General features: G+C 41.5%; 1 protein-coding gene across 3 annotated transcripts in view; it reads left to right on the forward strand.

Moving 5' to 3' along the window:
- MED13 (mediator complex subunit 13) overlaps positions 1-12,835 on the forward strand; it is a 150,515-nt gene that overhangs the window by 33,813 nt on the left and 103,867 nt on the right. For all 3 annotated transcript variants that reach the window (XM_056865609.1, XM_056865611.1, XM_056865610.1), the window contains exon 3: positions 6,558-6,726. In XM_056865609.1, the coding sequence (XP_056721587.1) occupies positions 6,558-6,726 (169 nt within the window). The remainder of the gene's footprint in view (positions 1-6,557; positions 6,727-12,835) is intronic.

Raw genomic sequence — 12,835 nt, forward strand, 5'->3', positions numbered from 1 at the left:
CAATCTCTACTCCCTCTGACAACCGGGTTCCATCTCATTTAGTGGCAATCTTGAAGAGATTGAAGGAGTTAGATTGGGCCAGTACGGTTGGGAGGGCCAGATGTACTTGCTCCGGTCTTGGGACTCCCCCCACCAGAGAAGCTTCCAGAGTTCCACTCTACGGTTTCAATCTTTTCACGTCGTCGGGCTCTCCTTTTAGCTCGTTTAAATGCCTTTCCATCCATGGTCCTGTTGGGCAGATATACCAGGATACCTTTTCCGGACCGTCTCTGCCCATGTAACACGGGCAAAATTGAAACGTTGGACCATTTGATGCTCCGCTGTCCTCGCTGGTCTCAAGATAGAGATGCTCTTATTGCTCCAATCCTCACCAGCTTGAACCTCCCTCTACATGCCTGGGTGTTGCCTTTTTTGCTTGGCGACTCAACTAATGATGCAGCCACATCAAATGTTGCCCGCTTTTTGGCCAGAGTGGCTGCTCTTAAGAAGAAAGAACTCTCATTGTATCACCATTTTTCTGATGTGTTGTTAACTTAATTAATACATATGTTTCTTTAATTTTAACCAACCATTCCTCTATCTTTGGAGTTGTTTTTTGTTTCCAGTGTCTGGCAAAAATCATTGTAGTAGCAGTTATCATGTGTAACCCCATACATCGTTTATCTTTAGTTAAGTTAGGGGCTAAATTTAACAAGAGTATCTCAGGTTTACATGGAATGTCAATCTCCATAGATATTTCACTATTTCAGTCCAGAACGTTATAGCTCACACTTCCACCACATATGTATAAAGTCTGCTTGTTTTTTATCGCAGTACCTGGCTGAGACACTCTTGGAGACCTGTTGTGATACTCTGAACTGTAAAACTGTCCCAATGGATTGCTGTGGATCATAAATGTTTAAGGCTGGTTGCAGACAATTTTTTTCTTCCATAGACAATCACTTTCTGATGCTTTTGGCGAAGCTTTAATCAGAAAATGCAGTTTTAAATCCAGGGTGTTGATGTACCCGAGTTAGACACGAAGAGGAGAAAAGATCCTTTGCAATGGTTTTGAAGAAGGCAGGTGTGGCTGCATTGTGCACTCTAGTTATAATGAAGGAGTCTAAGTGGAGAAAAATAAATGGGAGTGGCCACTGATGAAGAAAATGAATGGTTAGATTTGAAGAATTTCTCTAGGGAACCTCCCCCAAATTGTACATGCCCTGTAATCATTGGAATGTGGACCCAGTGTTACAATTGTGCTTTGAGATGGTTCCCGACCTTACATATCTCCTGGCTCTCACTTGTAATTAAGGCTGGCATAGTGGGAATACTTATTTTTAGTAGTAGCGGGAAAAGAGCTAAGCCTGTCATCGTACTCGAAATAGATGGCTGTCATAGTTGTATAGCAAAAGCTTCTAAGGTTTGAGGGAGTGCTTTCCCATCAACTTGGCTGCGATGGAAGCTCTGTGGATCTGCTAGAGAGCCCCAATCAGTGCCTTGCAGTGGATTCTCATTGAGTCCGAAGAGTGAACAGTTAATCCCCAGAGCACTGGCTCAACCTGTTGGCCTCTTGATCCATGTTTGTATAATGATCCACTCTGTTCTGGCTTGGACTCTCCATGAAGTGAAGAAGTGTGGCAGCCCCTGAATAAATGGATAACTTGTGTGATGTAAATGTTTGCTCTTGTCATGGTTGCTAATTTCATCCCCTTCCCCCACCTACCCACCCCGGGACTTCTTGGTAGACTGGTTGGGATAATGTGCAGCCTCAGCATTTTAAGAATGCAGTTTTTCCCTGATGTTGGGTCTAAAACGTTGGGTCTAAAATGTTCAATCCAGACTCTATTAGAGGTTTCTAATAGAGTCTGGATTGAACATTTTTGCCATCTATGTGGCAATGCCATGGGTATAGTACTCAGGAAATTTTTGGATTTTGTTCTTAGTTGGTGTGTTTGTGGGTAAAGATGATCTGCCTTCTAGAGTGGGGGATGAAGGGTGGTGATAAACTCGCACAATAGTAGCCTATGAACACATAGTAGCCCATATTCAGATTCTTCTGAGACAAGGACTTTTAAAAATGGCTATGGGGTATCTATATGGTAATACTCTGGCTTAGCAAGAGAGTGGGTGCTTCACTTTTTGGGGGGGGGGCTAAAATTGCGCCCCGTGGCGCAGAGTGGTAAGCTGCAATACTGCAGTCCAAGCTCTGCTCACGACCTGAGTTCGATCCCAACGGAAGTTGGTTTGAGGTAGCCGGCTCAAGGTTGACTCAGCCTTCCATCCTTCCGAGGTTGGCAAAATGAGTACCCAGCTTGCTGGGGGTAACGGGAAGATGGGAAGGCACTGGCAAACCACCCCGTGAACAAAGTCTGCCTAGTAAACGTCGGGATGTGACATCACCCCATGGGTCAGGAATGACCCGGTGCTTGCACAGGGTACCTTTACAAATTGTTTAGGTATATGATATGGGAACAGTATCTCATGCATATTATAAAATCACAGTGTTGGGACTTTTGTCATGTAATGACAATGTTTGCAGTGGAAATGCATCAAATAGATCCAAAATTGGCCTTATGTGTTCTGGGGAAATATGGACATCCCTGCCTACTTGCTGGACTGCAGTCTTGAGGGCATCTTAGAAGTTTTCAGTTGGAACATAATGTCCCTTGCTCTCAAAGGTAGACTGTGCTGTGGTCGCCCATGCGCTTGAACCCTTAGGATAAACCTCTTCATGCTTTTCTGAGGGAAGAGTCGTAAAGGTCATAGAGTCTTCTGCTAATGCCACTGCTGTTTGCTGTATACTTTGACTTTGTGTGGGTGTATTGGAGATGAGGTAAAAAAAAAGTTAGCATTTTGATAACTATATTGTGTTCATCTTGAGAGGCAAAAATACTTGATGCTTGTCTGCACTCCCTTGGTAGGGCTATCTTTTTTTCTTTCTTGGATGCACATGGATTTATACATCAGCTGGACCAGAAATTTTAGGAATGTTAGCCATTCAGATTATTTTATTGTTACATTTTTATTAGAAGATAAAGATGCTTTTATCTCTTATTCAGTGGCAAAGTTCTATTATGTAGCCAGTAAGATACGGAGATCCTTAGATCTACCACTTAAGGAAGAATCAAACTGGCTTACAATCACCTTCCCTTCCCCACAACAGACACCCTGTGAGGTAGGTGGGGGTGAGAGAGCTCTAAGAGAGCTGTGACTAGCCCAAGGTCACTCAGCTGGCTTCATGTATAGGAGTGGGGGAACCAACCCAGTTCACCAGATTAGAGTCTGCCGCTCCAAACCATCACTCTTAAAACCACTACACTACACTGGCTCTCCAGAGTGATTGGTTGTACCCAGCAATAGATAAATGAGTTGCATAAGCAACACAGACGAGTCTATCCCACAGGAAGTACAAATATAACAGTGGGTGAAATGGAACCCCCCTCTGAGAGCATGCTGCATGTATTCTGCTGGGCCTAGTGATGTCTTGCGCTTCTGCTTCCTATGCATCCCCTTGGGCAAGGCAAGGAACTGTTCCTTTTGAGTGAGGAGTTTACTCTTCAGTGTAGATGCCTCATAATAGCCCCTTGGCGCAGAGTGATAAGCTGCAGTAGTGCAGTCCAAGCTCTGCTCACGACCTGAGTTCAATCTCAGCAGAAGTTGGTTTCAGGTAGCCGGCTCAAGGCTTCCATCCTTCCGAGGCCGGTAAAATGAGTACCCAGCTTCCTGGGGGTAAAGTGTAGATGACTGGGGAAGGCAGTGGGAAACCACCCTGTAAACATAATCTGCATAGTAATCGTTGGGGTGTGATGTCATCCCATGGGTCAGTAATGACCTGGTGCTTGCACATGGGACTCCTTTACCTTTAGGTAGGTAGGTAAATGCTGATGATATGTAGGTAAATGCTAGCATTTTGACTCATGGGTAGCTTTGTTTTACAAGCTAGGTTTGCAAGTGCTTGACTGTCTAGATGGAAAAAGTTGAGGAAGCAGGAAAAGTAAGTAGGCTGTAGGAGAGTGTCGTGTGGACCACTAGGCAATAGATTTTAAGAAAACTGCAGTTAAAATTATATTAAGTGTTCTGAGAATGGACTACTACTATGACATAAGGCAGGGATCGGCAAATTCATTAGTCAAAAGAGCCAAATATCAACAGTACAATGATTGAGATTTCTTTTGAGATCCAAATTTCTTAAATTTAAACTATATAGGTAGGTACACTGTTTATTAACTTAATAAACTTTAATTAAAGTTTTAAGTCTTAATTAAACTATAGGTACACTGAATAAAACTTGATATCATACTTAATAGTGATCTTATTTATTGATAAAAATTAAATTGTAAGTCCCTGCCATTTCCCCCTCCCCATCTGGAGTCCTCGTCTGGAGGCCTGGTCTACCGCCATAAAAGCCTATTGGTAGACCTGGCCTCTGGCTGAGTCCCATTGGGAGGCCAGGTCTACCCATTGGCTTTCTTGGCAGTAGACCTGGCCTCCGGAGGCCCATAGAAGCCAGTTGGTAGACCTGGCCTCTGAAGGGGGACTTTTCCCCCTCCTCGGAGTCCAGGTCTACCGCCAAGAAAGCCAGTGGGTAGACATGGCCTCCCAATGGGATTCAGCCAGAGGCCAGGTCTACCAAAGGAAGCCCATCCCGCCCAACAGCTGATGGGGGGGGGGCAGGAACCGCCAAGCCGCCCGCCCAGCAATCGCGCTGCTAGAGGGGAGGGGAGGCTTTAGCCTCCCAACCATTGAGGGAAAGGGAAAGGGGGACCTGGCCATTCTCCACGGCGGGGGGGGGGGGGAGAGAGACTCTCGTGCTCTCTCGTGCTCGCTCTCTCAGGCGCGCCGGCTTCGCAGCCCAGCTGCCAGTGCGAGCGGGCGCGAGAGCAGGGGTTCCGAACCAAGTTCGGAGAGCCGCACTCAACAGGCCAAAGAGCTGCATGCAGCTCGGAGGCCGCAGTTTGCAGACCCCTGACATAAGGGATGGAGGAATGCTTGCAGTTGATTTGTCTATTTCCAGCTATTACCATTTCTGTGTTCATGAACATGTCAGGTGCCACACAAGGCAGGATAAGTTTTGCTGAATTTATGAAAGTATTCTGGATTTGGTAATTTTAAATATGAAAACTGTCATTATCTTGGTTTGTGAAAGATAAAGAATTTAATGAACTTGTATCTATTTTTAACTTCAGTATTGGCTTTGCCTGTTTTAATTCAGCACTGCAGCCAGAGTGACTAGAATCTTCCGTTTCTACTAACTGGGGAGGGGGATTTATTTCTTTAGGATTTGAATGAAAAAATGTTGGCAGGGCAAATGCATTGGGCTCTTAATAAAAGTTGTTTGCAGATTGTGTGAATTGGTTTGATATTTATTGTTAGGCATGCTTAAAACTTGTACCTTATTATTTGTATGGCTTCTCCCCATGGTTATGGGGCTTCATAGGAACATTGCCAAAGATATCAGATGCCCTTGCTTTTACAACTCTCGGTGTAAACTCTGTGCAGTGGGGTGGGGGAGTCCAACTGCTGCTGATCTTTTTCTATGAGAAAGAAAATGTGGTAAGAGTTGGAGAGAACATGGGATTAATTGTTTGATCTAGCGGAACTAAAATATCTGTATCAAAAATCAAATCTGCTAGATTTCTGAGACATCCCTATTATGTGTTTTGCACAGTGTCAGATATTTGCCTTGTGCAGTCAGTTGCTCTCTTCACTGGGAAAGCACAAAAATATTTCCCTCATGAACTGAATCTTGCCTTTAGTGAAGGAGAATTTATTTTTCATCCTTAACTTTCTGTGAGAAAATTGAGAATTGGTGCTAAACAAGACGCTCCCATGCACATATCACATCAAGCCCAGGCTGATAATGCTTAACAATGAATTGCAGCGTGCCCTGGCTCCATAACAGATGTACCTGCATGATGACATGAGTGTTGAAAGCACACATCTTGGTCATAGGTGCATGTTCTATTTTTAGGAGTGCACTTAAGATGGGGATAGAATCATAGAGTTGGAAGGGACCACCAGGGTCATCTAGTCCAACCCCCTGCACAATGCAGGAAATTCACAACTACCTCCTTCCCACACCCCCAGTGACCCCTACTCCATGCCCAGAAGATGGCCAAGGTGCCCTCCCTTTCATGATCTGTCTAAGATCATAGAATCAGCATTGCTGACAGATGGCCATCTAACCTCTTCTTAAAAATCTCCAGGGAAGGAGAGCTTACCACCTCCCGAGGAAGCCTGTTCCACTGAGGAACCACTCTAACTGTTAGAAAATTCTCCCTAATGTCTAGTTGGGATGGCCAACAGCTCTGTGGTAGAGCACATGCACTGTGTGCAAAAGTCCCATCTACAGGTCTTTGCACGTTCAAGTTAAAAGTATCTTGGGTAGCATTCACGGGGAAGACCTCTGACTGAAGGTTAAGACAGCTGCTGCTAGTTGGGATGGACAGCAGTAAACCAGATAAATAGTTGGTCTAACTTGGTATGGCACAGCATATATTCAGGATGATTTAGGGGATTGTTTGTAATCTCAATGAAGGCTTGATGTTAACTTTGGTTTATTCCGCCCCTTTCAGATGAAGAAGATGGTGTATGGGAGAATGGGCTTTCCTATGAATGTCGTACTCTGCTTTTCAAAGCAATTCACAACCTGGTGGAAAGATGTCTAATGAACCGGAACTTTGTGCGCATTGGGAAATGGTTTGTGAAGCCTTATGAGAAAGATGAAAAGCCTATAAATAAAAGGTATGGTGTTTTTTTCCCCCCTTTCCCTCTCACCTATCTCTGTGTATTTTACTTGCAGCTATACAATAATAGCTATTGCTTTATACGTTGAATAGTGAACTGATTTCTTCACGTGAGGGCAAATCTTATATATTGATGGAATTGACTTTTGTATGTACATCAGCAGTTTCTTAAAAGAGAATCTTCCTCTATGGCTATAGTTATGCTTGAATGGCTTCTTTATATGTGTTCGTTCTGATAACATCAGAGCCAGGATTTTTGCTTTGGGTGTCTTGCACAGACTACTGTCACCTCAGAATAGAAATGTGCGGGGAATCATCCCATGGCAAAGATCTGCAAATGGGTGGCATGTTCAGAGTTGTAAAGACCTCTGTTAGGAGAGCAGGGTAGTATTGTTTTGTTCCTGCTTTCCTTGGCATACTATGTAAACATTGTCTGACTTTAAAAACTCTTCTTGTACTTCTTCACTGTGTGTTCTTTTCTTACGCAGGGCCCTTCCACAGTTGTGGGTTATTTTGCATACCTTTCAGAATTATTCTGAAGTGCTGTTTTGAGGGTTACTTCACTGGTTTCCAGTAGGACACTGCAAAGTGTGAATTACAGATACATATTCCTCAACAACAGGGGATTCCTTATTAGCTATAGGTATTTGTTGACACTCTCTTGTGCAATCGTGTTTGCCATTCATATCACATCTTTTCAGGAAGCACTGATGTAGCTGTGGCAAACTTGATTGGCACATGGTGTGTGCCAATAACTCTTGCACCTTTCTCCCAATGAGTTTGTGTGCAAACTCTTCCCAAAATGCCATTAATGATGTCCATCATTTTGTTTTGATGAAAGTCCTTTGTAAAGCATGCCGATTTTAGGCTGGCAATAAGACAATCAAAACGTTGGCTAGTTCCTTCATAAAGAAATCAAATGACCTGTTCTGGTAACACATTCCTCCGGCTTAGTTTAATTTGGCAGTGACGTATGCTTGATTGCAAATCGAACACCATCAATTATATTGTGTTTGATTTGAATTCTGATATTGCTGCTTAGTAAACTGTGATTTCCCCCTTTAAAAAAGGCTTATGTTTGCTGAAGCCATTTTGAGAAATTCTCTTTACAGCCATCATATTCTGTATGTGATTGAAATCTTGCTGGTTTAAAGAGCCCAGGTGTCGGGTAAATGGGGAAACGTATAGGTATGCTAGCAAATGTGTGTACTTATAGCATAATCTCACCATATTTTGCAAAATACTGTGTAACCTAGAAGTACCGTTAAAGCAAGCAAAAGCCCTGTGCTGCAAATATCAAGTTGATGATCAAGTTCTCTTTCAAATCTGTGCCATGCAGCAATAGCTAACTTACGGATATGCTTTAATATAGCGCAACAAATTTTTGAATTTCTCATTCAGGACTTCCTCCTTGGGGGAAACTGCATTTCTGCAGCATTGGTGGGATATAATCTGCAATGGACAAAATTAGCATCACCCTAGTTGGGGCTAGTGCTTGCTAGATATAAATTATTGAATACAGCCCAAAGGCTGATATCAGAAAGGGAAAGAAGTCAGTCGTGCATCTAGAGGGAAGAGTTATGAAGGCTCTGAGTTTCACCAGCATCCCTTTACATTCTCATGGAGGAGAGGCTGTTTAAAAGAACTGCTTCAGACCTCTGGGCAGATGCGTCTCTGTTGGCTGCAGAGGGCCGCTCAATTCAGATCTCACCCTGAAATGTGGACTGTAATGGAGAACAGCAGGTGCACAGCCTGAGCTCCCAGGTCTGAGTGAAGGCAACAGTGGCCTTTTGTTTTCATTGCCAATAAAGGCAGGAGGTAGCACCCCCTTACTTGATTTGTCACTGATTTTGTACCTTCCTGCTCCTGCATTGTAAAATCCAGGTCCACTCTAAAAGTATATTGATATTACAGAAATTGCACAAGCTTTGAGGAACTGCAACTCTTTCAACTGTTTTAATGACAGTGGGCTGAGTATTTAAGGGGTTTGTCTTGTTTTGCTACTCCTTTTGCCTGCCAGGCAGGTGACTTTACCCCCTCATTCCTTGAATTAAGGACCTTTTGCTGCTTCCTTCCCTCTCACTTGCCTACCATTTTCAGTGTCCTCAGGCTTGGAAGCCTTGGTAGTATTTGGGGTGGCCTATCAACCTCCAGAATGGTTGCAGAGATCTCATGACGTAGTCTTAAGATCTCAGTCAGCATTTTCTATGAATTTTGGGGGTTTTAATCCCCCAGTGTAATCATTCTTTGGTTTCATATTTTTCTGCAATGCCTGGTGGTTTGCAGACGCATCCCCTTTATCTGTACATGTCCCCATTGTTTGGAATTAGATGTATGGCAAAGTTTGGAATTAGATGTATGGTAAAATGTCATTGCTGTGCTTCATGGTGGGCTTTTTCATCAACTAGATTTCATTGTGTGTGTATGTATACAGATCTCCACACTCTCTTCTATTCCCCCCCCCAAATGAGACAGGAGTTTGGAGGCTAAAAAGCTTTTTTTCCTGAAAGAGTAACAGTGCCCTCTTACAGTCTGAATATGTGGTTCTCAGACTGCAAGGTTTTTCTCTTGTTTTTGTTGTTGTGGTTTAACACCATTAACTGTCACTCTTTAAAAATAGCCCTGTCTTAAAAAGACAATATTGGCTTTATGTGTGTGCTGCATAAGGTCTCGTGGTAATCGTTCCGCCAGTTCAGATGAGCACCTGATAAAGGAAATAACAGTTGTGCAGTTATGTGCTTTCCATACAAAACAACAGAATATGATGACCCGACCTCTAAAATGAACAAACTTCTTGAAAAACTGAGTGATTGGCGCATAGACTTCTTTTTTTTTTATTGGCTTAAACTTTTAATGAATAATTCACTTATCACTGAAAGGGCAGAAATAATTAGCCTTTTAAATATCTCTGCACTTAGTCTGTGCCATTCAGATTTTCCTATTGACATGGCCTTAGGACATTCTTGAAGGAAATTCCCTAGCTAGTGTTGGGCATCTTAAGTGTGCTTCTCTTGTGGTTGAATTTCCGCCACTTCTTTTTTGCAAGGATTCTAGCAGAGGAATACTCTGTGCTGCTTGCAGGCAAAAGCCTTGTTTTTATCTCCCAGGAGAACAGCCCCCCCCCCTTTTTTAAGGAAGAAATGTTAAACGTGTGCAGACTTGTTTTATGAAAGGAATATTTTGCAGAGGGGAAGAGATCAAGACTCATTTATGTATTTAGTACTTAATCAGATATTAAACCCACCCCACCCTAAGGGGAGCTACAGCTGCCTTGGCTAACCGAACTGCTGTCTTCCTTATTAGGGCATCCATCTCCAATTTGAATGATTATCACAGATAAATTTGCATTGAAAGCTTCCAGTTAGATTTTTTTTTGCTTCTAGTTTCTGACAAATTCTGAGATGTGACATTAAATGATCAAGAATCACAAGTTGATTGACTTCTGTCACCTGGACTTGGAAATAAAATCTCATTATGGTATCCATGTTAAGTCTACCGTAACAAAAAAACAAAATGGAGACTTGTAAAAAAAACTACAGGATTTACTGAAGTGTAGTCAGTCTTCAGTAATACTTTATAATGCTGTTGAAGAGTGTGGGGTTTCATGATGCAGCATATTGAGGTAGACAAAAATAGTCTTTAAAAAGTATATTTTACTCTATCCCAAATAAATAATTTTATTTATTTATTTTTACTTCATTTATACCCCACCTTTCTCCTTAACAGGGGACCGAAAGCTGCTGACATCATTCTCCTCTCCTTCATTTTATCCTCACAATAACCCTGTAGGTTAGGCTGACGTTGTGGCACTGTCCTAATATGTCTCAGGTAACCACAGTTAGTTTCTTACTGGGATTCTCTGTGCAAGAAGAAAGCTAAGTAACCATGTATCTCACGAAGGAAGCTTCGAAAGCTTGTACCCTGGAAATATTGTTGGTCTTTAAGGTGGACTCATATCTTGGTCCGTGCAAGACAGGAGATGTGAGCATGGCAGAATGTTGGGTTTGTGCACATAATACCAATTTTGAGTGGCATCTGAATGGAGCCTTTGTGTATTTTCAAAGCATTCATTATTATCTTTCACCTGATGTGGAATACAGAGGAGAGCAGATCTGGGAGTTTGCCAAGACCACCATGGTGGCAAAGCCTTCATACAACCTCTGACTCCTCAGGTGAAAGCTTAGTAACCATGTGGCAGAAGCAGGATGCTTGGGCAACATTCCAGACTGCTTGTCTGTACCAAATTCCAAATGTTCCACAAACGTTTGAAAGTCTTTCTCCATAACTTTCCTAGGAGCATTTTGTTTAGCAATCTGGCCAAAGAAAGGATCAATGGTATCCTCGCCAATATTCACTCTGGAGACTTCTCCTGCATAACACTGCTGAGTTTGGGATTCATATGCAGATTTGATGCTGCCAGACATGACCTCAATAGAAACGGGGAATGGTTAGCTCATTATAGAAAGTTATTGTCCTTCTTTCGAGATTTATGCCCGTGTACCCTGTTCATCTTGCTTTGCCAGTTTACCACCAGCATTTAACACACATTCCACTGGATTGCAGGCTTTTGGAAAAGAATGCAGCACTGTACTAACAGACCTGAACATTTTACTTTTTTAACCAGCATAACATGTATCATTTGTGACTTAATTATATAATGGTACTGTTTGGCATATTTGTGGAATTTAGAAGTATAAATGCCTTTGTTTTCTACGAGCAGATTTGCAAATATACACAATATTGGAGAGAGACATGTACTCTGCTGCATCTTATGTTGCCTTTGCATATGTTTCTTCATTTATGCCATCTGAGAAGGGAAAATTAAAAGTCAAAAACAAAGTTTTTGTACTAAAGCATCCTCCAATGCTTTATTTTTTTCTGCAGATAATTTTCCTGAACTCACAATAAGGAACCTTGCCAACAGTGGCAATTTCAAAGTTGTAGTTGAATGTTTCACAGGTGATTATCCCATTGTGTGGGAGTGCATGTACCTTATTGATTTGTAAATTGAGGATGGGGAATACAACCACAAATATACAAAATTATCCATATTAAAAAAACAAGTTATGAATTCACCTGACTGGTTGTGCAGGTCAAATCAAACACGAAGGTAAAAGCCTTATTTTACCTCAGACTGCAGGTGAAAGCAAAATCAAAACTATGATTAACTTTGTTTTGCTTTCAACAAATTGAACAGTATAGCATTTTTTCCCCTTGACCTGAGTGAGTTGGAAGTGTTTTGAGTAAGATCCATTAGCTTTCTAGTGCTTTGGGTTAAGTAGTAAAACAGTAGTAATAATGCTTAAGTAGAAAAAAACCCTGTGTGACATCACTATAGTGAAGTCACTGAAGGAAGGAAGGTTGTAGATGTAAGTATGGCTGGCTGGAGTATGCGAACAATGTAACAAGAATAAATTAATATTGAACAATGTGCAGAAACAAATTTAAGCTGAATAACTTGCTGTATTGTCTTTTAATTTTTACAAGAATTTTTCTAATACTAATTTACACAAAGCTTTTAATTTGTCTGAAGTTAAAGCACATTTGATTTGTTTCTTTCCTAATCAGATATTTCAGTTCAATTGTTAGTTGCTAGTATTAAGACATTTAAAAAATTAAATTTTTAAAATTTTGTTCATAATTCAAAATAAACTTGCTAAATTTGATCGTGCTCTATTTAGGGCATTGGGAAATTATCTAATTTCCCCCCCCAGAAAACCAACATCACTGAGTAAACAAAAGAAAGTGTATTACGTGGACAGAAACAGTCAAACTAACAGTATACTTGGATATTAATTTAAACTTTATAATATTGAAAACATCGAATGCATGAATAGCGTAGCACTGTCATACACATTAACATGTTAATTATGGATGAAATTAATCACACTTACACAATTGCATCTTTTAAAAATGTGCAAACATAACCAGCATGAATTATTATCTAGTGCTGTAGATGTCTTATATAAAATCTTTATACTATACATGTTCAATAAGACCTTATCTTCAAAAGCATTTTATTCATTTCAAAAGAACATTTTATAGGTGGAGGAGTGAGGAATCAAACCCGATTCTCCAGATCAGAGTCCACTGCTCCAAACCACTGC

This window comes from Euleptes europaea, chromosome 19 (assembly GCF_029931775.1).
Source record: "Euleptes europaea isolate rEulEur1 chromosome 19, rEulEur1.hap1, whole genome shotgun sequence".
Lineage (NCBI taxonomy): Eukaryota > Metazoa > Chordata > Lepidosauria > Squamata > Sphaerodactylidae > Euleptes > Euleptes europaea.